Below are 27,331 nucleotides of genomic sequence, written 5' to 3' on the forward strand. Positions count from 1 at the left end.
CAGGGGTTGGTCTTTTTAGCTGAGAGCACTACATTTCTTTGCAACAGGAAGCTTGGGCCCAGCTGTTCCTCGAGTTTACAATAATAGTGGCAACGAACCCACACAAAGACACTGAGCTCTCAAAGCATGTTCACCTCACGATCTCGACTGCTTTTCACAGTAATGGGGTGAGGCAGACATGTACTCCCATTCCCATTTCACAGAAGAAGAGACTGAGATTCAGAGAGGTCCTCAGTCAGACATGGTGACAAGTCAGTGAACAGCAGAGGCGGGGCTCAAACCTGGACACGTGTGATAGGAAACACTGTGTTTTGCCCTTGCTACCACATGGCTTGAGCTCTGGCAAAGTCTGAGTTCCTGCAGTTGTGCTGGTGGAAAAGCAGGCATGATCTTAAGATTTTGTAAATCTGAAGTGCCAGCAGCAGCTGACCACTGAGGAGACCTACTTCCTCGAGTCCACACCTCAGAATGCTGACGTTCAGGGTCCACACCCCTCCTGAAGGGTCTGGCCAAGCACAGCTCTGTTTGTGCTGGTCTAGCAGGAGTAAGGACGCGTGGTCTAGCCTCATGTTTGGGGATCGCTCTCTGCAGGTGTTCACTTCCCCTTGAAAACAGAAGCCAAGCCCACAGCAATGTCCAGACTTTAGGTCACGAATGTTGACAGATTAAAGAGTAATTTTATAACTGATCAGAAAGACCCAGGCCTAAAAGCTTACAGATTTGTTAAACTCATTTCCTAGCTAAGACTAAAGTAGAAGATGTGTCAGTGTGAGCAAGATGCTCATCTCCTCTTCCAGGGTGTTAGGAGGAAGGAAACCCCATCCCCAGACTTTACTCCCCACCCCCTAATTATCAGATACAGATGGCGGAAAGAGAAAAACGTGAAGTGCTGTCCTGCCCTAAAGGATCTGAGTGGCGTAGGGGAGACCACGTTAAACCTCAGGGCTCAGTCACAGAGGATTGCCTCGGTATGGCATGACGCCTCCTCATTCAGGATGAGACCCTGGGGTCCAGCCCCACCCCTCCAGCTCTCCCCCAGGCAGGGAAGCGGGACTGCGGAGTCACTGCAGATCTGAAGAGTCAGGAGCTGAAGTGGTGCAGAAGTCCCTCCAGCCTCCCGGCCAAGGTGCTCTTGCCTATAGGGGATGCCTCCCTCTCCCCCGTTCCTGTCCTTTCCCTGCATAGTCACGCCCCCTTCCCAAGCAGGGTCCGGCTCTCCTGACACTGGCAAGGGAGACCCTTCCTGTGGGCGCTTCACCCCAGGCCAGAGCTACAATGGCCAGGCCTGACCACTCAGTGACCTGCTGCTTCCGCAAGGACACTGGACAAGGACCTCCGAGAGCCACTTCATATAAAGGGCCTGAGGGCTTCAAAGAGGGCCAGTTGGGGTGAGTGGTGTCATACCCACATCATAGAGTCACACAGACACACACACGTGAGTTCAGGCCTGACAAGGCCTCAGAGTTTTCCTTCAATAGAGATGAGTTAACACAGCCCCCCCACGGTGAGTCCCAGCTGAGACAGGACAGGAAGGAGGCACGTGGGGCGATGGAGAGGACCCTCCATGCGCCCATGCGCCAAGCATTTTGTTCTGTGTTTTCACGTCACCTCATTTAACCTCCACATCCTCTAAGACCATGCAAAAAAACTCTGGGCCACAGAGAAACTAAAAGTTTCGCTCAAGGTCTGCCATTCATGTCCCTCTGGCCAGAGTGTCCACGAGTGTTTTGTGCGTGTGTGCTCACGACAGCCTTTCCTGAAGTCAACCGTGCGGAGCGTCAAGGACAGAGGCTACCGAAGGTTCCTTTCAAATGCAGGAAGATAGTCTTTGAATTCAAAGCAAATAAGCTTTCTGTTATTAGTTTCCATATTGCAAAGTCTAAAAACTTAGTACAATGTCTTAAATCAGGATTGTAAAGCTGACACTTTTGCTTGAAATGGTCAAAATCAGATAATTATTTCATGCCACATGGGTGTTGAATACGGTTTCTCTTCTAATTGTTGCCACTACCCAGAAAAGCAAAATGAGATTTATTTTTCAAAGGTTGGACCTGCACTAGGGGTGCTCACTGGCTTGCCAGGCTTCATTTGCTCCAGCTCCCATACCCCAGGCCTGCCTCATCCACCGTGCACTCTAGACTCTCCTGTTCCTGTTTCATGAGGTCCCTGGTTGCAGTAATGGAACAAATTGTGCAACAGAACTGCCTCGTAGAACCTGTGTGCTGTTAGAGTTAGAAAGAACTGTGGCGGTGTTACTTAATCCTTCATTGTGCGGGTAAGGCCACTAGTGCTCAGAGAGGCTAAGCAACTTTCTCCAGGCTACACAGCAGGCCAAGAACATAGCAGTCCCAGAACACAGGCCTCCTGAGACCCCTGGGCATGGTACCACAAGCCTGTGTTTCAGCCATCTTGGATTCTGTTTCCTTTAAACCCGTTTCCAAGTAGCTTAACATTTCAATCATCCCTGACTCACTCACTCAATATTAATTGAGGGCATCCTGGGTGCCAGGGTCCGTTCTAGGCACTGAGGACACCTGGCTGTGAAGGGGCAAGATGATTCCTGCTCGCATGGAGCTTATACCTGATGGAGGGAGATGGGTGCTAAGTGCAGAGGTTCATACAGCTCCTCTGTAGTGAGCTTTCTAGATGCCTGACCTGGGGCGGGTCTGGAGGCAAAATGAATTCTGAGACCCAGGTGGTCCCCCAGGCAAAGCAAAGAACATGGGAGTGGCGTAGAGAATAATAAAGTCAAATTAGGGTAGAACTGGGGGCTGCAGGAAGGCGAACCATAGAGGCCCCAGAAAAGGAGCACCCCACAGCACAGAGCCTCTGTGAGGGAGGGACACGGGACGGCGCCCTGGACGGCGCCCTGGTGAAAGGCAGACTCATGCCGCCTAGCTCTCTGAGAGTGCTCCTCCATCTTCTCGGGCTCCCGGGCTCCGGCCATTCTCCAGAGCGTGCGAATTTCCAGTTCTGCTCTCTGCCTCCTGCTCTTCTCACACTCCTTGGGAATCTTGACCCCAGTCAAGAGGTTACCAAGCCAGCCCCAGGTCAGACTGCTAGGCGCTGGTGGAACTGACATTCCAGCTCGACTCTTATCTGCTGGATTTCAAAGCTCACGCTCCATTCATTTCCTCCATGTAGAAAGAACACAAAGTCACCTATTCACCCAGGACACCCTGCACTGGAAATGGTGTCTGGAGATTTTGCATCATTCCCACCCCTCTAAGCTCTTTCACACATCACTGGGGCCGGAAGCCTAGAAACTACATCTTCCTTTTAACTGTGGCAAAAACGTATAACATAAAATTTACCATCTTAACCATTTTTAAGTGTACAGTTCAGCAGTGTGAACTATACGCACCTTGTTGTGCAACAGATCTCCGGGGTGTTTTCATCCCACAAAACTGAAAGTCTATATCCATTGAACAATTCTCATTTCTCTTTCCCCGCCAGCCCCTGGCAACCACCATTCTACTTCTGTTTCTATGAGTTTGACTACTTTAGATACCTCCTATAAATGGAATCATACAGTATTTGTGTCCTGTGACTGGCTTATTTCACTTAGGATAATGTCCTCAAGATTCATCCACGTTGTAGCGTATGACTGGATTTCCTTCTTTTTTAAGACTGAATCATATTCCATTGTATGTACATGTGAGGTTTTCTTTATCCATTCATCCATCAGTGGACATTTGGTTACCTCCAGCTCTTGGCTATTGTGAATAATGCTGCATTGAACATGGGTGTGCAAATATCTCTTCGAGATCCTGCTTCCAGCTCTTTTGGATATATACCCAGAAGCAGGATTGCTGGATCATATAGTAATTCTATTTTTAATTTTTTGAGGAAACTTCATGCTGTTTTCCACAGTGGTTGCATCATTTACATTCCCACCAACAGCGCACAAGGGTTCGAATTTCTCTGAATCCTTGCCAGCATTTGTTATTTTCTGTTTATTAGTATTATTATTACTATTAGGCCCAAACTAATGGATGTGAGGTGCTACTCATTGTAGTTTTCATTTGCATTTCTCTAAATGATTAGCGACGTTGCACATCTTTACATACGTCTGTTGGCCATGTATATATCTTCTTTGCAGAACCATCTATTCAAGTCCTTTGCCTGTTTTTCAATCAGGTTATTTGTTTTTTTGTTGTGGAGTTGTAAGAGTTCTTTATATATTCTGGATATTAACCCTTTAGCAGGTATATGATTTGTAAATATTTTCTCCCATTCCACAGGTTGCGTTTTCACTCTGTCGATTGTTTCCTCTGATTCACAAAAGTTTTTAAGTTTGAGGTGGTCCTATTTGTCTATTTTGTGCTTTTATTATCTCTGCTTTTGGTGTCATATCCAAAAGAGTCACTGTAAAATCCAATGTCATGAAGCTTGTCTCTCAACTTTTCTTTTAGGGGTTTAGAGTTTCAGTCTTATGTTTAGATATTTCATCCATTTCAAGTTAATTTTTGTGTATAGTATGGTGTAACATAAGAGTCCAGTGTCCTTCTTTTGCATGCAGCTATCTAGTTTTTCCAACACAATCTTTTGAAAACACTGTCCTTTCCCCATTGTGTGGTCTTGGCACCTTTGTTGAAGATCATTTGACCATATATGTGAGGGTTCCCAAAGGCTTTATAAGCCTCTCTCTAGAGGCTTTATAACACCCAGCATTAAACACCTTCCTGATTGAAATACCTAGGCTGGTTTCTGTTTTCCTACTTAAACCTCAGCTGATAGACTCATCACACTGATGTGTTTTAGTAGCTATGGTTTCGAAGGCTCTTGCAAGCTACAAATCTTCTCTTAACCTTAGAAACTCTCAGCACTCTTCGCAAAGGGCACAGCATACCTTTGCTTGTCCGTAGCTTTTACAAGGTGCTTCACTGACGACAAGTAATATTTTGAATTCTGAGGGAGTGCAACTTGGGTTTCTTAATGATGAACACAACACTCAGGAAAGGAAGCAATTTTAAAAGACATTGGCAGATGGGAGAAAAGTTTAAAAAACAGTTTGCTAAAGGAACCGTTGCTTTCCAAAGCTAACGTGTAATTATGTTAGCATAGAGCACAGTAGGGAAGTTGGATGGAGTGGGGGGTAGGGGGAGCAGGACGTCTTTTTTAGAAAAAGGGGAAATTTCTATAAATGACCAAATGTCTCACTGATCAGCAATTGTGGGAAATAAAATCTGAAGATGCACCCATGATATTAAGGGGGCGTGGAGTAGATGCTGCAGCTCTGGGGGGCGTTGTCTGAGAACAGAGTAGTCACTATAAGCTCGACTGGGAGACTTATCTTTCTGTGCAAGTCTGAGCTGTCAGGGACAGACTGTCCCTCAGGTGCCCCATCTCCACACACTCATGGAGACAAATTCCCCGTCAAGGAATCAGAAGCAGCTGCCACGACTGACAGAGAAACAGATAGGGAGCTAGGACCACAGGATTTCTCATAGACGTTTTAATTTATGAATGTGTCACTTAATTCCTACATTTAAAAAGATATCCTTTTCTTCTTGATTCATAAATTACAAATCAAGGAATGCTAGAGTCAGAAAAGATCAATCTTTGATTTTAAATATAAGGTAAATAAGGCCCAGGGAGGGATGGTGCTCGGCCCGAGGGCACAGAGCATGTTAATGACAGAGCTAGGACTAAACCCCCAGATTTCTTACTTTTAGACTATTTCACAGAAAAGGACGCAAGAAGCACAGAGAAAAGCTGGCCTGCCCAAAGTCTCAGGTTAGTGGCTGAGCCCGGACAGGCTCTCAAGAATGTCTCCCTACCACTTGCTAGAAAGACAGGCTAACTGAAAGGCCTGGTGGAGCAGACAGTGCCTACCTCAGCCCCACCGTGTTCCCATAGACCCCAAAGAAGCACAAATAAACCACAGGAAATTTCCCCATCTGCAAAATACAGAACACAATGGTACCTACACTACATAGGGTTGTTGTGGCCATAAAGGGGAAGAGACATTTAAACTGCCTAGCACAGGGGCCGACCTGGTGGCACAGCAGTTAAATGCACAGGTTCCACTTCTCAGGGGCCCAGGGTTCGCTGGTTTGGATCCTGCGTGCGGACATGGTATCACTTGGCACGCCACGCTGTGGCAGGCGTCCCACGTATAACGTAGAGGAAGATAGGCATGGAGGTTAGCTCTGGGCCAGTCTTCCTCAGCAAAAAGAGGAGGATTGGCAGTAGTTAGCTCAGGGCTAATCTTCCTCAAAATAAATAAATAAATAAAGTGCCTAGCACAGAGTAAGGGCTGAAGCAATGCTAGCTGTTACTATTCTCAAAGGAAGACATCCTGCTGGTGGGAGGACAGCTGCACAATAAAAATCCGATCATCTAGGACAGCACTGGACAATAGAAATATAATGTGAGCCACACATGGAATTTAAAATTTTCTAGTAGCCACAATCAAAAAGTAAAAAGAAATGGGTTAAATTAATTTTAATTGTTTCATCTAACCCAATGTATCTAAAATATAATCATTTCAACATATAATCAATATAAAAATTATAAATGAGATGTTTTACATCCTTTTTTTCATACTCAGTCTTTGAAATCCAGTGTGTATTTTACACATACAGGACTAGCTACATTTCAAGTGCTCAACAGCCACATGTGGGTAGCGGCCACCATATTCGACGCTACAGGTCTAGAACATTCCCAATGGGATTACAGTAGATTATTGGATTTTCCAGATTATTGGATCTGATTTTATGGAGTCACACAAGCCATCTCATTTTCACTAAATTTTAAAAACTACTACATTTGTACTAATCTACAATTTTCTTTTCTTATAAACTTTCGTAACACGTAAATATAAATCAAATTACCCTAGTATTCAAAGGATAAAGAAAATCTGCTTCTTCATTAAAGACAAGACAATCTGCATATTCCAAACAAGGTGTTCCCTTGGAGAAGCCCTCGGCCCTGGACCTGAAGCCCAGTTAGAGGAACGGTCCATGGGAGCATCACACATCACACCGGGCTGCCACCATCACCACCACTGCGATGATTCTCAGCAACATCTTCCTCTCAGGCTGTCCCAGCAAACAGCAGGACATGAAGAGTCATCAGGGGAGTCATCTCGCCCCGTGAGATGTCTCTGATGCACGACTGCTTCCGTGAGGTTCCCTTCCAACAGAAACGATTCAGAACAACACGCAGGCTCATCATGTCCGCATTTAGGTGGACACTGGGCTTAGTCAATTCAAGACACCGATAGGATGATCAACCCTCAGTGATTAGAAGTAGGACATTCCCTTCATTTTCCCAGGGAGAAGACCCCACGCAAAGTTTTCAGCCAATTTTTACACATAAAATTGTCAGTGTGTAGACAAATTAGTCAAATGTCTACTTAAGGTGTCTAAGATATGATTTAATTAAGCACACATATTTAAAATCACGCTTCCTAAGATAATATATTACAGTCATGCATCATTTGATGACAGGGATGCATTCTGAGAAATGCATCATTAGACAATTTGGTTGCTGAGAGAATACCATAGAATGTACTTACACAAAGCTAGATGGTACAGCCTGCTCCCCACCTAGGCTACATGGTGCTGATCTTACCGGACCACCAACATATATGCAGTCCATCATTGACCAAAACATGTTATGAGGCACATAACTGACTATACACTAACAACAGTGGTTCAGAGCACAGACTCTGGAGCCAGAGTACCTGGGTTCAGGTCTCAGCTCCTTCATTTACTACTAACTTTTGGGTGAGTTACTTACATTCTGGGCCTCAGTTTCACCATCTGTACAATAAGGGAAATAACAGTACCCAGCTCACAGTGCTACTGAAGTATTAAATGAGTTAGAAACATGTAGACCCCGTAGAACACTGTCCAGTAAGTGGAGTACATGTGTCAGTTAGAAAGGAGTGGTTTATTATCCCTTCCCATATACTACAGAAGATCTTATTCAAACTCTTCATCTGCACCATTGACCTCTGGGTCTGTTATTGGAGGAAGCACTTTTTAAGTTGAATGACATGGGTCTACATCACCTTTTCTTCCAGTTACACCATTTGGATACAATACTCTTTCTTATTTTTTTTTGGCGAGGAAGATTCACTCCGAGCTAACATCTGTTGCCAGGCTTCCTTTTTTTTGCTTGAGGAAGATTAGCCCTGAGCTAACATCTGTGCCAATCTTCCTCTTTTTTTATATGTGAGCCGCTGCCACAGCATGGCTGAAGAGTGGTGTAGGTCTGCGGCTGGGATCCAAACCTGTGAACCTGGGCCACCAAAGTGGAGTGTGCCAGACTTAACCACTACACTATGAGGCTGGCCCCTGGATACAATACTTTTTGAATCCAGGTATGATGTCACAGAAAACTAAAGGTCAAGGCAAGCATTTATGTGGGTATTATACAGACGTATGTTCCCACTTGTCTGACAGATGTGTATTCTGATCACAGCAAAGATCCTCTGTTGCTTTCCAAGCCATCCTTAGCACTAGTCAGTCTGGGGTCATATCCTCTGAAATAATACTAAACTTGTCTCCAATTTTCCTGCCTTTTTGTTCTACCAATTCTGTGATCCCTGTAAATATCCCAAACTAGCATTGACTGGGGTCATGGCATGCTACTGTAGTTTCCCCAGTTAATTTTTTAGTTCAAAATACATAAGAGACCATCCCATAATATGAGATGCTTTGTAAGAACTTTTCAAGAGCTGTTTGGAGTCCAAGATCCTGCCTTTTATTGGGCATTTGGGGTGTATTCTGGCTTTTCTCTTTTCTTTTCCCACTGCCACTTCTTGGGTGTTAGTTAAATAAACCATGATGCATCCTTCCAGCGGAATACCACACAGCCCTGGAAGGCAAAAACTTGATCTGAATACACTGGTATGAAAAGAGACCAACGACACAACAGTCTGGGAACCACGATCCTATTCATCATCCGCATGCTTAGGAGGCACGAGAGTGAGGTGGTCAAGAGCTCAGACTCTGGACCCAGACTTGCTGTAGCCAAATCCTGGCTCCACCATACGCTAACTATGACCTTGGACAAGACATTTAAGCTTTTTGTGCCTGCAGTTCCCTAATTTGTAAAATTGTAGACAATAACGACTACATCAAAGGACTGTTGTAAGGATTAAATAAGTTAATGTATTTAAAGTGCTTAGGATACTGCCACATAAAAAGCACGACATAAGCATCACTTCCCTATATTCCTGTCACTATTACCACATATATATATATACGTATTTTTTTGTCTCACCCCCCTTCCTCCTCCTCCTCTTCTTCTTCTCTCTCTTTCTCTCTCTCTCAATACATACCATCTGTTAACAGTGATATTTCAGAGAACTGAGATGGGGTCAGAGAGAGTTAACTTATATGCACAAACTCAGCAATTCTTTAAGAATGAATATACAATATTTTACCATTAAAGAGGGAAGAAAAAAATGCATTGATTCAACAGTGGCTAAATGGGACCATAAGAGCTTATAGCTTTAAGCCAATCAATAATAATACTCGGAGTGATTAAGGATGCTTACAGGCCCACACTTGCAGATCATTTTAACGTAAGCACTACATTAAAGAAACAGCAGGTCAGTTTTTGGACGCGTCACACTTTTCCACTGGGGATCCTCTTACACAGGTTACGAGCAGACCATACATTTGTGAGAGTATGCCAGGCCCCGGAGTAAAGGAAGGGGTAATCCCCAGGGTCCTTTCATTTGCCCCGAGTATCAGCTCCAGAGCAGAGGGGCAGGCAGGCTCTGGGACCAATTGACCACAGCCTCATCAAGCTGAGAGGAGGCACTTGAGCTATGAAAGTTACAGATGCCCCAGGTACCGTGAAAATGCCAAAGAAAGCAGCAGCCACTCCAGGATTCTCCCCAAAATTTCCTGACCTCATTTCTCTCTTGACTTTCCTAATGCTAATAATACTGATGGCAGTTTGGTCCATATACGGACCACCTGCCCTGATCCAAGCACCATGCAGGGACAAGGAATTCTGCAATGAGAGGCAGCCCATGTCCTCAAGTAGCTCACAGCCCTAGTGAGGAATCAGAGAAAACACGTTGTAATAAACTCAGCCACAGAAATGCAGAAGAGAGGCAAATGCTGTGGGAAGAGAGTCAGGGAAGGCCTCCTGGAAGAGGTGACATCTGTGCAGGGTTTTAATATAGGAGGAAGGGGTACAGGAGGTGCCTACTAGCTGAGGGGGCAGAAAGTGCAAAGTATGACGGTGTGACCTGCAGGATTTGTGGTTGAAAACAGGAGGAATCAGCTATGACTATATTTCTCAACAATAAGAATATTCAAGAAGAATATTGGGAGGCTCATCATAAATAGGAACTGGAGAATCAGGCTTGAAACTAAGGCCATTGTGGGCAGCCAAGAAGCAGGCAGTTCAGTAATCTCTTTTAGTACCTCTTGTGGCCCCGAGACTGCCCCTACCCCTAGACACCCCACTGCACCAGCCTCTGGCTACTGGCTCGTCCTTCCTAAACGGAAAGTCCTGGCAGGAGGGTCCAACTGGCTGCACCCAGGTCACATGTTCAGCCACACCCAGGCTGCTGGGGTAGCGAATTTCTGGCCCCTTCACCTTCCAGCGAGCTCCACATTTCACCAAGACTCCGACAGTGCGAGATTCCCAAAATCAGGAAGCAGGGCTGGAGACTAGACTCCCAACACAAAAGCACAAAGGCCTCGCTCGCATGATGACATAGAAGAGGAAAGGGAAGAGAAAAGGGAAGAAGAAGCGGCTGAGGCTGGAGACAGATGCTGGGTTCATATTGCAAGAAAGCTCAATTATTAATAAGAGCAATTGATTTAACAAACATTCACTGCTACCTACTAAGTCCCAAGCACTGGGGTTACAGATGTAAAAAAAATGGTGTCCCTGCCTACAAGGAGAGCAGAAGCTAGTTCAGTACACAGACTATGAAGAGATATTCATCCAATAAGCACTGGAGAGCCCATTCTGCTTTTTACAGTGATGTCCACCCTGACTGGATAGTGCGTGGGCCGCTCTGGTTGATTACTATTTTGGACATAATTCCTGCTCACGCCCAGTATGTCTCCCCAGTGTGCTGAGAGCTATGACGCGGTGCGTTCAGCGGACCATCACGAATTCCTGACTTGTGGTTAGGGCTTCAGAATTCACAAGCATTTTCTCAACATCAACTCATGGATTCGCGTTGGACATGTGGATGATATTCTTCCTCCAGATGTCAAAACTAATACACTAGCATTCTGTGTTTGGTCCACAACGGAGTACAGAAATATACATGTACATATATGAAAGCAAAGTTGATAACTTCTCTTGGAGATGACCACAGAGACATACGCACAAGAACACTCACTACAATGAGGTTTAAGAGTAACTGGAAGGAACTTATGTATGCAATAATACAGGCTGGTTAAATAAATCATGGAAGAGTCATTATAACGGAAAACTATGAAGCTTTTAGGAAGTATGCTTTTAAGGAATATTTAATGACATGGGAAAATGCTTAATAGCATTAAAAACAAAAATAGATATTTATTTAAGTTTGTGTGCACATATGACTTTTATTTGGTTCCTCATACTATCTCTATTGTGCATATTCTCTACAATGAATATGCATTATTTTTGTAATCATAAATCATGATTGTAAATAGAAATAATTTTAAAGGATGTTTAATGGATGATGGTACCATGTGTATAACATATATTTGTCTTGGATTTGAAGCCTGACTTCTCTTTCACATATTACTTACATGACCTTGCACCAGCCACTTCCTCTCTCCGGGGCTTGATTTTTTTGAAAATGAAGAGGAGGCCATACTTCGGAACTCACGGGATGGTGGCACGTTAGATGAAATATGTAGGAAAATGCCTAACCCAACCTTTGGTTAGAGTGAACACGTGGTATATGCCAGTTTTCTTGAAAGAAAGCAAAGGTCTCAGCACTTATAGCTCTCCAGTATGGGTTCTAACATAGAAAAGGCGATGTGGTCAGGGGCTGATGTGTGAATGACAAGGTATGAGCTTCCTAGAGCTGCTGTAACAAACTGCCCACAAACTGGGTGGCTTGACACAACAGAAACTAGAGTTTAGGAGTCTAAAATCAAGATGTTGGCAGGGCCATGATCCCTTCATATCTTTGGTATTCTTTGGCCTGTAGATGCATTGCTCCAGTCTGTGCCTCTGTCTTCACATGGCCTTCTCCCGTGTGTCTTTGTGTCTCCTCACCTCCACCAGTCATATTACATGAGGGCCTAGTATGACCAGCATGGCCTCATCTTAATTACATCTTGATGACATCTGCAAAGACCCTATTTACAAATAAGGTCACCCTCACAGGTGCCAGGGGTGAGTGAGGGCTTCAACTTATCTCTTTGGTGGACACAATTCAACCCATAACAGACACCAAGCTTTTCTCTGTCAATATCAGTGGTTCCTGAGCAAAGCAGGAACACAGAGCCAAGGGCCCAGTGGCACAAGGGAAAGTTCCAGCACCATCCTGGTGGCTGTGCCTGCTTCCCTGGCAGGCTGACTGGCTGAAAGGTTCCTGTTGGTGTGTGTGTGTGCACCTGTGTGCATGTTTTCTCTGGATGCTTCTCAACACCTGCCCCTTCCAATCAGGTAAGAACTAAGCTCTTTGTAGTTCTCTGCTCTAGAAATTTGTGCAGGATGGCAAGAAGAAAGTGCTTGAAGCCAGGGTTCTTTCTCTCCTCCTTTGTTTTTTTAAAGTCTAAACTTACTGAAGAGATTATGCTGTGGGTCCAAGAAGGCTTGAGCCAAGAGGGGTGTGCCTTTGAGGGCTGAGGACCTGAGTGGAGTTCTCCCACCCTGAGAAGGGGAAAGGGATGGGCCTGCTGGTCCCACGCTGCTGAGTAGCAGTACTTAAGGAGAGGGCAGGGCCCAGAGGGATGCTGGGTGATGCACCTGGGCTGGCTGGACTTGGGACAAGGGCTCCAATCCTGGGAAAGAAGCAGCAGAATTCCTAGGCCCAGAGGGACCACAGGGAATTTGACAGTGGGCTTCTCAGAGGAAATCACAATGGCCTATTTAAGTCTCAGGACATTTGTAGACGCCTAGGGAAGGGGGAGCCCCAATAATGACTACAACTTAATGTCTGAGTCCCTGGAGGCTCAGGGTCACATTCAAGTTGATGCAAATGCAGTGTTTCTTGTGCACCCAGGCTTTCAGCCTGAGATGCAACCCTACCTCATTCCAACACTTAAAGCAATGTCCCCAAAGCATTACAAGGACATAGAAGGAAACCTCCCAAGTCCCATTGCCTTAGGCCTCGGCCCCTTGAAAATGACACTTACAGCACTTGCATCTCCCTTCAGCCTGCAGACACCCTCCTGCTGGGCCCTGGGCTGTACCTCAGGGTGGATACGTGGAAACATGCCAAGGCTGAAGAAGGAAGAGCTAGGAACCAGTGGTGGTTGCAGTTAGTTCCACAGACAAGATAGAGGCCTGGAGAGAAGGTCTATGGGTATAGTGACCCCCATTCCTGTGACAGCCCCAATAAAGATGAGGTGGGGAAAATGAGGTCTGAAGGCTGGAATATTAGCCTGAGGGCTTGTCCCATGGAGAGGGATAAGGAAAAGAGTATGATAGTCGTGTGTGCAGCACTGAATAATGGAGCCAAGATGGAGAAGTGTTCAAACCCTTGGACAGCATTTCTCCTGGGTATTGAAAAGCCCCTGGGCTAAGCAGTGACCCACAGCAGACCACCTGCTGGGTGGTCACCTGTGTTAAGTAGCATCTGGGGTCAGGTGAGCTTGAAGAGGGGCAAGGTTCTAACATGGCCTTAGACTTACAGCCTCAGAGACTGTAGAACCAGAAAAGAACTTAGAAGAACCAGCACTGATTAAGCCTTACCGCGTGCAGACACTTGGCACTCACACAGGCATCAACCCATTTAACTCTCACAGTGGTTCCCATGTTAAGGATGAGGAAACTGAGGCCGAGGGATTAAGACCACAGAGCCACTCAGCTATGGTGTAGGACTGGAATAAGCTGGCCTGTAAACATGTCTGTGATGCAGACTTTGAAAGCAAAGAACAGGATGCTATGAGCAAGAACAATGAGGGAGTGCTTCTTCAGACAGACCAGTTGAGGGATGATCTCCCTGAGGAGTTGTTTGAGCTGAGACCTGAAGAAACCAACCAAGTGAAGAGGGAAGAAAACTATTCCAGTGAGAAGGAATAGCATGTGCAAAGGTCCTACGCCAGGAAAGCATCTGACATGTCCAAGGAACTGAAAAATGGCCAGTGTATCTGGAGCACTTTGAAAAGAAAAAAGGCTTGGAGAAGACAGGCCATGGCAAGGAGTTCAGATTTCATCCTATGTGCCAGAGGAAGCCACTGGAGGGATTAAGGGCCAAAATGGCATGGTCTGATTTACACAGAGTCTAGCACAGAGCTTATCACACAGAAGGGGACCAATAAAAGGTTGTGGAACATCTGAATAAACAGACTCAAACTAGATTTCCAAAAGGATGGAAACTGCTGGCTTTACAGAAGGAAAAGTAAGATTTCAGCCTTTGCCCATGAGAAGAGCAAACAATTTCACCTAATCCAAATTCACTTTCATGCCTCTCTGCCCAAGAAGCATGCAGAGCCACTGAAATCCACAGGCGCATCATGACAGAATAATTCCAGTGACCATTATCAAATGCCTCTATCTAGAAAAGCTCAGAAGATTGTATTAGCACAATCCAATATTTATGAAATGACACTCAGCCATAATGAGGGGCTGAGAAAATTAGGGTTAGAAGCAAGAGGGGTTCCTTTGGGCAGAGAGAGTGGTACGGTGGGAAAAGCAGCAATGTCGCTCAGCTTCTCGGAACCTTGATTTACCGATCTGTAAAATGGAAGGACAGTAGCGAAGATTAAGAATGTGTGATCAGTTAACAGAGGCCCCAAAGGCATTTAATCGTATTTATGATGCATTTCATCATTTAAAAAACACTTGACAGGGGCCGGCTCCGTGGCCGAGTGGTTAAGTTCACGCGCTCCTCTTCGGCAGCCCAGGGTTTCACCAGTTCAGATCCTGGGTGCAGACACGGCACTGCTCATCAGGCCATGTTGAGGCGACGTCCCACATGCCACAACCAGAAGGACCTACAACTATGTACTGGGGGGCTTTGGGGTGAAGAAGAAGAAGAAAAGAAGAAGATTGGCAACAGATGTTAGCTCAGGTGCCAATCTTTAAAAACAGAAAAAAAACAACAACACTTGACAAAGCCTATTTGCCCATCTGTCCATGCATCTATCCAACAAAATGCTATTTAGCGCATACTGTGTATGAGGCACTGTATTAGACATTCAAGATAAAGCTGGGAACAAGACTGTCATGGTCCCTATTCACATGGAACTTCTCCTCCGGGGGTAAAACACACACTGAACAAATAACATCAGCTGTGATGCGTGTTATTGAGGAAAGGGCAGGGTACAATGGGAAATATTTACAGAGAGAGCTGACCCAGACCAGCACACCTAGCGAGCGCCATCCTAAGGATGTGATGTGATGTGTAAGCTGAGATATGAACGGGAAGTACAAGAGAATGGAGTGGAAGAAAAATGCCCATCATATGTGAGTTCCTGCAGCAGGATAGGGTCTGGAACATTCTAGGAACTGACAGAAGCCAGTGTGAAATAAGCATGGGGGGAGTGGAACATGGTGAGGCTGGAGGAACAGGCAGAACCAGCCCTGTAAGGCCTTGGAGGCCACAACAGTACTTTGGTCTTCTTTCTAAGAGCAATAGGAAGCCTCAGAAAGACTCTAAACAAAGCTGGTTGGGGGCAATAAAAAGGTAACATGAAGAAGGCTATATTCTAGAACAATCTCTCTGGCTTCTGTGTGGAGAGTGGATTAAAGTCAAAAGAGGAAGCCAAGAAGTCTGTTAGAAAGGATTCCAGTTACCCAGGCAAGAGCTGGTGGTGATCTGTACCAGGGCAGTGGCGGCAGAGACGGAGAGATGTGAGCTGACTTGAGATTACGCAGGAGGTAAAGTGGCAGGACAAAGTGACTGGCAGGAAGAGGGGGAAAAAGAGGGAAGAGAAAGTTGACCCTGGGCTTCTGAATCAACACCAGAATGGAGGAAGTGGCCTTTCCTGAGATAAGGAACACTGGAAAGTGAGTAGATGAGGAGGGGGAATGGGTGAATCAGGAGTTCAACTTTGAAGATATTGAGTTTGGAGAGCCAGGAAGACCCTATAGGGCTTCAGGTGAGCTAAAGACAGGCAGAAAGAGCATATGTGTGCATGTAAACACACACACACACACACACACACACACACACACACACACCCATAAGATCCGGATATACTTATCCCACATCAAAGATGGCGATGCAGAGCACAGCGGGTGTGGTTTGTTTCAGCGCAGGTGCTGTGGATTCTTGGGGTCCCTAACAGAATGAGTGATTCTAGCATCTAAATCAAGACACTTTTGAGAGTAGAGTCAGCATTGTTAAAAATTATGATGGGGCAACAGGCATAGAGGTCATGGTCACTTTACTAACGAGCATGTATCACTGCTGGTGACTCTGCTCATGCAGAAAGATCCCATTAGATCTGAAAATCTCAATTTTGTAGCACAGTTTTATTATACCTGGGACTTGAGGCTATACTCAGGAGAAACTTACACAAACAATTTATGCCCTTAATAGGAACAATATAGAGCCTTTCAGAAGCCTCTTGCTTTCTAGCCAAAATCAAAGTCAATGAGGCCACACAGGCCACACGTTTACCTAGGCATCTCTGAGCATCTTCTCTGTCTCCAGCTCAGTGATATCCTGGAAAATTCCTCTCCCCAGAGGCAGCAAGAAGACACGGCAGCTGGGCAGTGGGTCTTGTAGTTCTAGAATTCGTTAAGAGAAGTCTGATGGCAACTGAAGCCATGGGAGTAGTTGAGGCCATCCATGGAGTGACTGTTAATTTTATATGTCAATTTGACTGGGCTCAGGCATGCTCAGATCTCTGGCAAAACATTATTTCTGGGTGTGTCTGTGAGGATGTTTCCAGGAGAGATTAGCGTTTGAATTGGTGAACTGAGTAAAGCAGATAGGCCTCCTCAGTGTGGGTGGGCATCATCCAATCCCTTGAGGACCCAAATAGAACAACAAGGCAGAGAAAGGGCAAATTCCCTCTCTCTGCTTAAGCTGGGAGGTCCATCTTCTGCCCTCAGACATGGGAGCTCCTGATTCTCGGGCTTTCAGACTCAGATCAGGGCTCTTACCACCAGTCTCTCTGATTTTCAGGCTTCAGACTCCATCTGAATGACACCACCAGCTTTCCTGGGTCTCCAGCTTGCAGAGGGTGGATGGGGGTACTTCTTGGCCTCCAAAATCACATGAACCAATTCCCATATGTCTCTCTCTATATATCCTATTGGTCCTGTTTCTCTGGAGAACCCTGACTAATACACATTAGTGCAGACCAAGCCTGAAGAACTCCAACGTTTAATGGCCAGAGTGAGCTGACAAAAGAGACTGAGAGATAGCACCAGGAGGGGCTGGTAAAAAACCAGGACAGCGTCGGGGTTAGAGGGAGTCCCCGTCAGGGAGGAACCATGGAGAATGGCCTCCCTTCTCCAACAACCAACTGTCTTTACAACTGCACCAGGGCTCACATTACCCAGAGGTGATCTTCATGTCCCCAGAGTTGCAGCTCTTCCTGGTTTGGGTCACCAGGTAAGCCTCTTCAAGATTCAGCTCACCCTGGCAGACCCCACCCTAAATGTGTTCTCCTGAGCATACCTCTTGCAGGTGTTCCCTCCCTAGCATACACCAGGTGGAACTCCCAAAGGCCTAGGTCGCAGGCATCCATCAGGAGCATACATTAGGCCTTCAGCCCCCTTGGTTAAGGATAAGCTTGACATTCAGGATGTCAGGACATTAACTTCGTGAGCAATACTTGGGCTGTAGAAGTTTTTCTACATATATACAAGCTGCATCTATGTGGCCTGGAAGGAAAAGAATGATCTCAAGTTCTTCAGAAGCTCTTTCTTCCCCTAAAATCCCACAACTATCAGGCTCCCCAAGCAAAATCCAATGATGCCCTACTTGTAGCTAAAGCTTAGAATCCCAAAGCTAAAAGAAATCCTAAAAGTCCCTGAATCCAGATAACATGTGATTCCCCCACATCCTTAAGAATTCATTCAGGTATCGGTTTGCATACCTCTGAGGATGGGGAACTCACTATCAACAAAGTTATCTATTGCCCACTCAGACAGCTCAATCCATAAGAAAGTTCTTCCCCATGAGTCATCATAAAAGCTACCATCCCCATCTCAGCCCCAAACCCAGTGGGTCACATACCTGTAGGCACTGCTGGGTCCAGCATTGGTTTCTCCCACGTGTTAATCTGTTCCCAGGTAAACCCATTGGTCCCCAGGGCCACGCTATAACCACAGTTGCTGTAGTGTTCATCAAAGGAACAGCCGCCTGCAGACAAAAGAGATATGGGTAAATACATCCTCGTGTCTGAGGCTTGGTTCGTTAACCCCATCTCATCGGCTCTTCATTTACAGCTTTGAATTTTAAACTCTGGAGAAGATTTAAAAAAAAGGCAAGCAAATTGGATTTTTATATTTGCTTTGGCGTTCTCAGGAAAGGCGCTGGCATCTGCAGGCCCCCCTATTTAAAAAAGTTAATAAGGCTAGTTACATTGATTTCAATCTTGATTCCTGAGAAAGTAAACAGCAACGTCTCATTCTAAGTAAGAAAAATGAATGCCAGGGCATGCCTCAGTAATTGCTTCCTGCGACACGGAGAGAGGCTGCTGCGAGGCCGCAGAGAAAGCACTAGCTTCGGAGTCTAGCAAAACCAGACACAAATCTCCACTTGCAAAGCTGGGTCCGCTTGGGCCAGATGCTTCACCTGTCTGTGACTCAGTTTCCTCATCTGTAACATGGAAGGAAAGATACATCTGAATGAAATATCATGAGGACTAAATGGGATAATCTATAAAACGTAACTAGTGCAGAATCAGTTCTCAATATCCACTCCCTTCCTTATAAGGGCAGTTTTTGGAAAATCAGGTTTCATGGAGTAAAAATCAAACCATGAGGAAGGAGACAACCAAGCACCTGCAAGATAACACGGTCAATGCTGACGACAGTTAAGGCTTCTCCCTTTAACTTTAAAGTCCAAGCCACCCGCCATTTTACAATAAGTTGTGTCAATTCGATTTTGACAAGAATTTACTGAGCAAATGCTATGGGCTGTAAGCCCCTCCAGATGACATTGAGAGATCTCTGGGGTGTGGATTCGGGGCTGCAACTAGGAAATGCTGGTCTGTCCAGAGAAACAGGAGCCCATGACATCCTGGAAGAGGAGAACTGATCAGGGCTGTAAAGGATTCAAGCATCTCCAAGGGCTGAGGGTAGGAGGAAGGCATTGCAAGGAGACCCGGCAAGAAACACAGAGGCGGGGGGCAGCGCCAGGACTAAGTTCCGCAGCAGCCTCCTGACTGGTCTCCCAGACCTGTTTCAAACCCCAGTCCATCTTTTCCTCTGCCCCTTTCTGGTCTCCTTGATGCTCAGATCTCATCATATCATCGTCTCCCTCCGTTAAACACCCAGTGGTTCCCCATCACACATCCAAACGTGGTTCTGAGTCACGTACAGAAACCATCCCTCACTAGCCCCTGTGACTGCAGTCTCATCCAACTTCATGCCATCCTCTTCATCAGCTGCAAAGCACAAAGTCCCTTCTCTGCACCCCAGACCTGGGATTTCCTATGCTTAGTGGTGGTGGAAGTCCTGTTGACAGATTTGATACAGACTTCAGTCACAACACTGCTAAAGAAACCTGTGATGCCAAAGCTCTCTCCACTTTCCTTTCTTGCTGTGTATGGGAACCCAGAAGGGTTGGCCTTGAGCACCCTAATGAGTCTTGGGCTGGGCAAAGGAGGGCTGGACCTATTTTGGTAGGGCAGGGGTTGCAGCTTGAGTTGCAAATATTAAATAGCTTTGCACAAAGTAACAGGAATTTGGGGTGTTTCATGTAGGCAGCTAGAGAGAGACGAAAAGGAGAGGCAGAGAGGGGACTAAGAAACACAATGAAAAGCAAAAACCTGTAGAAGGTGGTGGCCAGGGAGAAATATCCTGCTGATGCTTTAGTAGGAACTAAAATATCTGTTTGTTTTCATTTATTTGTTCAATAATTAAAAACTTATTCAACTGAGCTCTTAGTGTAGATCTGACAGAGTACTAGGTCCTAGCTGTACAGTGGCTTAGAAAAGAGTCACACTCTCATTATTTAGTGAGCTAGACTGACAGTAAACAAGAAAACTAATAAATACTTACATATTTCAGTATGTGCAGTGGAGGCCGCAGCTGGGGTGAGTGAGAGGACTGGCTGCTAAGTGGAAATGGACCAGGAGGCCCTTCTGACCAGGAACTGGAAACAGTCCCTCCACCACACCCAACTCCTCAGTGAGAGCTGGCTGCACACAAGCACGTGTCGCTGGTGCTTTGGGGAATTGAGGGAAGAAAGGCAATGACCAGTGTGGATTGACAAGGGTCAACAGGAAAGGACGGAAGTCCCAGGAGACAAGAGGGGAGGTTAGGAGCAGATGACAGAGGAGATTTCATCCCAGATATAGCGGAGAAGGATGACCTTTGAAAGGCAAGGACAGAGGCAATCAACCAGCTTCCACCAGACAGTAAGCTTCAGAAGGGCTGGGAACAGTACTGGCTCATGGTAGGGGATTAATGAATATTAGTTGAATGAATCAACCAATAAATGCTAATGGGATGCCAGACACAGACCAAGCTGTACTCGAGTAAAGGGGAGGCCACAGCCATCCCCGAGCTGGACCTGCTCTTTCAAGTCTCATTCTTGCCACTTCTACCTAGAAAGCTCCTTCCCCACATGGCCTGTCTGCCAAATTCTAAACAATCTTCCTAAATCACTTCTTCTATAAGCCTTCTCTGCCCAGAACAGCAGAGTGAATGCCCCAGATATAAAAACACAACACACTCCATCTAGAATTTAAAAAGCAGTAGCAGCAGCAATTGCAGTTGCTCTAAGAGGGCCAACCTCCTTTCCCTACTTTGCCATCACCTCACTGGAGCCCAGCCTGTGGGAGACAAATGAATCAGATCAATGCTATCCACAACAGATCCTGATGTGCTGGAATGGATAAGCGAGTGGAGCCTGCAGCATCTCAAGTGTTCACTGGAAGAGCTGACTGAGCATCTTAAACTAAGATGGGCCTCCAGGGCTAGAGAAGGAGAGTATGGCAAAGACAATGTCATGTGCATGACAAACTGTTTGGGTCTTCTCTCTCATGCACACAAGAACACTACGTTTTCAGGCTACCTTGCATGTGGGGAAGACCATGTGGTAAACCCTGGAAATGTGTCACAAACTGATATCCACTATTTGCAGGACTGGCCCATAAAAATAATCTCTTACAAGCAATCCTTCTCACCTGCTCTGCTGTGAGGACCTTCAAAGCTGTAGCTGAAGGCAATGGCATCAGAGGAAGAAAGATTCTAGATCCCCGAGGCACTCATTGGAGGAAAGTCACCCATAGAGTCACTTGACAGTGATATTGGCAGTCAACTTTTCAGAAGTGAAATATCAACTTTTCTTGTTTTACACCACTGACATCTCAGGGGTTACCTGTTAGCATAGCAGAACATTGCACATCCTGACTGATATAAGAAGTATGTTCTCTGTAGCATTTGCTCCAAGCCAGGCAATATACGAGGCACTGATTGTGTCTTCTACATCATTTGCTTTCACTTAATCCTTACAACTTTATGAAGTAGATTTTTATCCCTACTTTAAGTACAAGATAATTGATGCATGCAGGGGTTAAGTGACCTGCTCAGGGTACACAGAATGAAAGTGTTAGAGCCAAGATTAAACCCGTGGTGACCCAACTGCAGAACCCATGCTCTTTCTAACAGACCAGAGAGAGAATGTATCCCCAAAACCAAGGACCACGCCTTTCACTTACAGGGTCATGAGAGGGGATCAGGCAGCTAAAGGGCTTCCAAGGGGGTTGGGTGTCTCCCATTTGAATCTATTCCCTTGCTTACTGTAGAAACATTTAACAAAAATCTTTCCTACGAGTTCTGTGCAGGGGCACACAATCAACAGATATGATTCTTACCCTCACATAATTTGCAGAGTACAGGGAGAGACAACCACACAGCATACACTTAAGGTGCAAGAAACACTTGCATAGAGATGTATTGAAGCTCATAGATCCCATTCAAAGGATGCTATCTAACTGGTTACTGATCTACCCACTATGAACTCTAGTCCAGCCATAGTGGACTGATAAACACATAAGAAGGAAATACAGCATGTTAAGCATGATGGCAAAAAGCAATCTGAGGACAGGAAAAGCAGGACAGAAGGAGAGAGCACCAAGTCCATGTTGTAATTTCCTACAGGTCCGCCTGCTAAAAAAGAGTTACATATTTGGCTCTGAGCTTCCAATGGCCAATAGAAAAAGGAAAATCTGTTTGATCCTGGCACGCTGTGTTCATACAATAAAAGCCAAATGGCTCAGGAAAATGACAACCATTTCAGGTGCTTAGATCACACAAGAACTTCTCCACCACGGTACTGGTAACAGAAATCCCACATCCCATAAGGAACAATACCTGAAACAACATCCACACAAGGGGAGCATGGCCAATTGCAGGAGACTATTTCTCATAATCATTCTCAATATAAATTGATAGCATCACCCAAACATACAATTCAGGAAAAGCAACTCATTGGGGCCCAATATGACTCAGTCTAGTGATCTGCTCCCTGTTGGTCTGAATTGACTCAGAGACAACTTTTAAAAGCTATTCAGGGGAGAAAATATACGTAAGTATTTTTTAAGCAATTCTCCATGAATTTTCTTCCTCTCAACCAACAGATTGAGAAACAGAGTGGTTACGAGCTCAAGATTACATACCCCGACAGCAACCTACATTGCCAGCTGCATCCAGCCCCATTTACTCACATTCCTTCCTCATTTCTGAGTCTTCATTTTCTGGTGTGCAAGACAGATCACTAAGGAACCTTCCAGTGGTAAAGCGTAAGGATCCCAGAGACCCAGAAAGAACTCAGGAGCCACAGGGAGGCAGAGCCATGCCACTAGCCCAAGGACTGGCTACTGAGAGCCACCAAGGGGAGGAGAAGAAAGGGACACTAGCTTCCTGTGGACTGACAGCATGAAATACTCAAACCCATGATACTGAGTCTCATTGCAGCTCTTATTACTCCTTCAAAAATTACATTTGTCTGGGGCTGGCCACGTGGCACAGTGGTTGAGTTTGTGTGCTCCGCTTTGGTGGCCTGGGGTTCGCAGGTTCGGATCCTGGGTACTGACCTAGCACTGCTCATCAAGCCACGCTGTGGAGGCATCCCACATAAAATAGAGGAAGATTGACACAGATGTTAGCTCAGTGACAATCTTCCTCTCTCACACACACACACACACAAATTATATTTATGCATCTTGGTGCAATTCCTTGGGGTCATGACACCTGACAGAAAAAGCTCCCAGCCATCTCTGCAGGCATTTGCACCAGGCTGCTTAGGGAAGACTTATGGTTGGAGAGATTCCCAAAAGACACACACGTGGGTGCTCACTTGATTCCATTTTAAAGAGTAACTGGCCCCATCTAACTGAAGTCAACCCCATCACAATCATTTTTGGAGAAACAAAGACCTCATAAACCTACTCCCACGCGGGAATTGCACTCTGCCTCCAGAGCACCCATCCTGGGGAAGACAGGGCAGGACGGCCACAGGCGAGGACCCATCACTACCTCACTGCACTTGGATAGAAGAGCTATTTCCCTGGACAGGTTGAGGTCAACATGTGGCAAAGGCCCCAGATGCTCTGATGTGAGTCAAGCATAAAAAGTCAACAGAGAAATGGAAAACTGTAGCAAGGAAATTGGATTTTGAAAATCCATTTGGGTTGGGTAATGTACAGCATATCAGCAGCTGTAAGGGAAGTAAAAATAGTGCAGGATACATACTTTAGGATACATTAAAGCATAAATAAAGTTTATAGTGCCAATCAGAAATTTTTTTTAAACATGAGCTCTTCTTTTGAAAATGAGAGAGGAATAGAATTCAATAAAAATATAAATGTGTCTGCCTCTGCATTTTTCAGATACGATCCTGTGTATTCTTGAACAAAATTAAGTTCAGAAGAGGAACTAAAGATTTGTGGGGCTTCTGCAATGCGCCAGGCACTGTAGTTGAGCTATGGAAGTACATATTTATATATGCATTTACACAAATGGAGGTAAGTCCAGCCACTACCATTCTCTAAGATAGGGGTCAACAAACTTTTTCTGTAAAGAGTCAGAGAGTAAATATTTTCAGCTTTGTGGCCACACTGTCTCTGTTACAACTACCACTCAACTCTGCTGCTATAGTGCAAAAGTAGCCATAGACAGTAGGTAAACAAATGGATGTGGCTGGGTTCCAATAAAACTTTATTTATAAAAATATTTGGGGGGCCAGATTTTACCCAGGGGCCGTAGTTTTCCAATCCCTGCTCTAAGAAAGAAGCATTGCTCTTCCCATTTTACACATGGAAACTTGTCATCAGAGCTACTAAGAGTCATGCCCAGCTAGGAATCTTGGGGAAAGAGTGACATCACATACAGCAATAAGAATAGTAACACTTCCCTTTTTTGACAGCTGAACATGTAACCCTCACCAGTGGCCCTGCCATTTTGATTGTACCCATTTTACAGATGCTGTATCATGGGTTCAGAGAAGTTAAGTAACCCACAAGAAGAAGTGGAGCAAGACGTTAGCCTGAGGCTGTGTGATACCAAAGCCCGAACACTTTCCATTGCTCCAACCCCGCCCCTCTTAGAACACTCTGTGTGTTCACAGAATCCAAGTCTCATCCTACTGCTTCCAGAAAAGAAAGCTGTGCCCATAATATCCAGTGGTGGAGGCTAAGTGAAAAGAGAAAACTGGACAAAATATCCAAAAAGAAAAGAGTGGAAATTTTGCCTTCAGTTACTCTACATGGCCAGTGCCACTCCTGGCAGACCTCATAATTTTGGCAAATATGACCAGAAACCAAGATGATCTGCCATTACGAGGATGCACAGAGACCCCCCTCCCCTGGCATGTATAGCAGGAACTGAAAGCCCTCGTAGCCCTCATGGCGCTCTGAGGGTACCTCTAGCCCTCGGCAAAGGGGGAGAGAGAGGAATGAGACCACAGGACTCTGTCCCTCCAACCCCAAGCCCCAATGCTCCAGGAAAGCAGGGGTGTGCCACATGTCTCTTTATTCAGCATCTAGCCCATAGTAGTGCATGTCCTTTATTGCTCAATGAATAGCTGGATACATTAAAAACCAACCTGCACGCATGTAGAAGAGCCTGGCAGGGGCCCACAAAAGGGGCTCTTGTCCATCGTCTATTGGGCTTCTCTCTGGGGTCAGGGTGAACCTGGGAAGCCTTGCAGCAGGCTAGGGATTTGGGGCTCGGGGCTCAGAGTGTACCTTTCAAGAGTTTTTACCCAATCCTGCAAAGCCCATGTACAGATGGAAAGTCTGTATCCAGAGAGGGAAGGGAAGTCAAATGATGAACCAAGGAGAAACCATGAGGCCACCACGTAAGGGAGAAGAGTGAGGTGAGACATGGACAGGCCAGGAGCCATTAAAGGAGAAATGTGAGCATTAGCAACAGGTCCTGAAAGGGAGGTGAGACTGCTCAAGATTAAACCGTGAGCAGGGTGTGAGCAGGGGTGGAGGGCGTAAAGGCAGGGCCAGCTAATCATGGTATAAGGTCAAACGGATGGAAATGGAAAGCCATTGAGCCAATGCAAATCCACAACAGATCTGAGTGACAGTAACAGTAACCAACACTCAGCATCAGGTGCTAAACTATGCGTCAGGCACTGTTCTAAGTGTTTATCAGTATTAGCTCATTTAATTACCACAATCACCCCATGAGCTAGAAACAATTGTTATCCTCCATTTTATAGTTAAAGAAACTGAGACATATAAAGGCTAAAAAACTAGGCCAAGATCACACAGTTACAAGTGGCAAGGGGAGGCTTTGAACCCAGACCAGCTCAGTCTACCCATTACACCATGGCAATGAACCGGGAAGGCAACCTTGAAAGGAAGTTCTGGTTGAGGGAAATGGCGGCTGTGCAGCTCTTCCCCAACCCCAGTGACAGTGGCACTGAGCCAGCCTGCATGCCTTCTGTCCCCAAATCACTGCCTGGGCCCAAGATGCCTGCCTGCAATCTTGGAGGTCAAGGCATAGGGATAGGCTCCACCCCTTGGTGGGGAAGAGAAGGAATGGAGTTGGGGGCTCCAAGTCAGGCAAGAACGCTGACAAAAACAATGGGCACTGTTGTATTCTAATAAATATTTATTGACACTGGACTTCAAATTTCGTATGATTTTCATGTCACAAAATTATATTCTTTTGATTTTCTAAAAATGTAGAAACAATTCTTCATTTGTGAGCTGCGTAAAAACCGGTGAAGGCCCAAAATTGGCCTGCAGGCTGTAGTTTGCTGACTTTTGTTTTATGCCCCCAAATTTCAAATTTTAACATAGTTTCAGAAACGTATCACGTTTCCCCATTTGCATGCTTGATGTCATGTGCTTTCAACACCTCCTTCTCATTTCTCAGTTGAAGAATGTTTTCTCCTTCCTCCAGAAAGTGGAAGGGTGAACATGTCTTCCACTATCTTTCGATGCTACACTCCTGGCGCATGGGATAAGGGATCACTGAGAGAACCACAATAGCTCCCTAAATTTTAATAAGCACTTGACTCACAGTATAGCATGTGTTCTCCATGCGTGAGGAGTAGTACCCTCCACTTCACAGATGAGGAAATCAAGGCCAGAGAGGATGACATACTCATCACAACACAGTCAATCAGGGGCAGAGCCAACAGTCAAACCAAAGACTTCTTCCTTAGCCAGAAGGTCTGAGAACCAAAGCAGATAGCTCCAAAACTTGTGGGGCCCAGTGCAAAGCTAAAATGCAGAGCCTCTTGCTTAAAAACTATTAAGAATTTCAAGGCCCAGCCCTGATGGCGCAGTGGTTAAGGTTCAGTGTTTTCACCACTTCAGCGGCCCAGGTTTGCTTCCTGGTCATGGAACCACACCACCCATCTGTCACTGCCATGCTGTGGCAGTGGCTCACAGAGAAGAGCTAGAAGGACTTGCAACTAGGATACACAACCATGTACTGGGGCTTTGGGGAGGAGAGAAAAAAAAAAGAGGAAAATTGGCAACAGATGTTAGCTCAGGCTGAATCTTTCTCTGCAAAAAGGAAAAAACAGATAGAATTTCAAGATGACCTTAGCAGAGCATGAAACTAAGCCTGGGCC

At 45.6% G+C, this 27,331-nt stretch overlaps 1 protein-coding gene across 1 annotated transcript in view; it reads right to left on the reverse strand.

Annotated features, from left to right (window-relative positions):
- Window positions 1–27,331, reverse strand: part of PTPRT (protein tyrosine phosphatase receptor type T) — a 1,006,957-nt gene that overhangs the window by 716,339 nt on the left and 263,287 nt on the right. Inside the window, exon 2 of the mRNA XM_046677949.1 lies at window positions 18,296–18,421. Within this exon, the coding sequence (XP_046533905.1) occupies window positions 18,296–18,421 (126 nt within the window). The remainder of the gene's footprint in view (window positions 1–18,295; window positions 18,422–27,331) is intronic.

Source organism: Equus quagga, chromosome 12 (genome assembly GCF_021613505.1).
Source record: "Equus quagga isolate Etosha38 chromosome 12, UCLA_HA_Equagga_1.0, whole genome shotgun sequence".
Taxonomy (NCBI): Eukaryota; Metazoa; Chordata; class Mammalia; order Perissodactyla; family Equidae; genus Equus; species Equus quagga.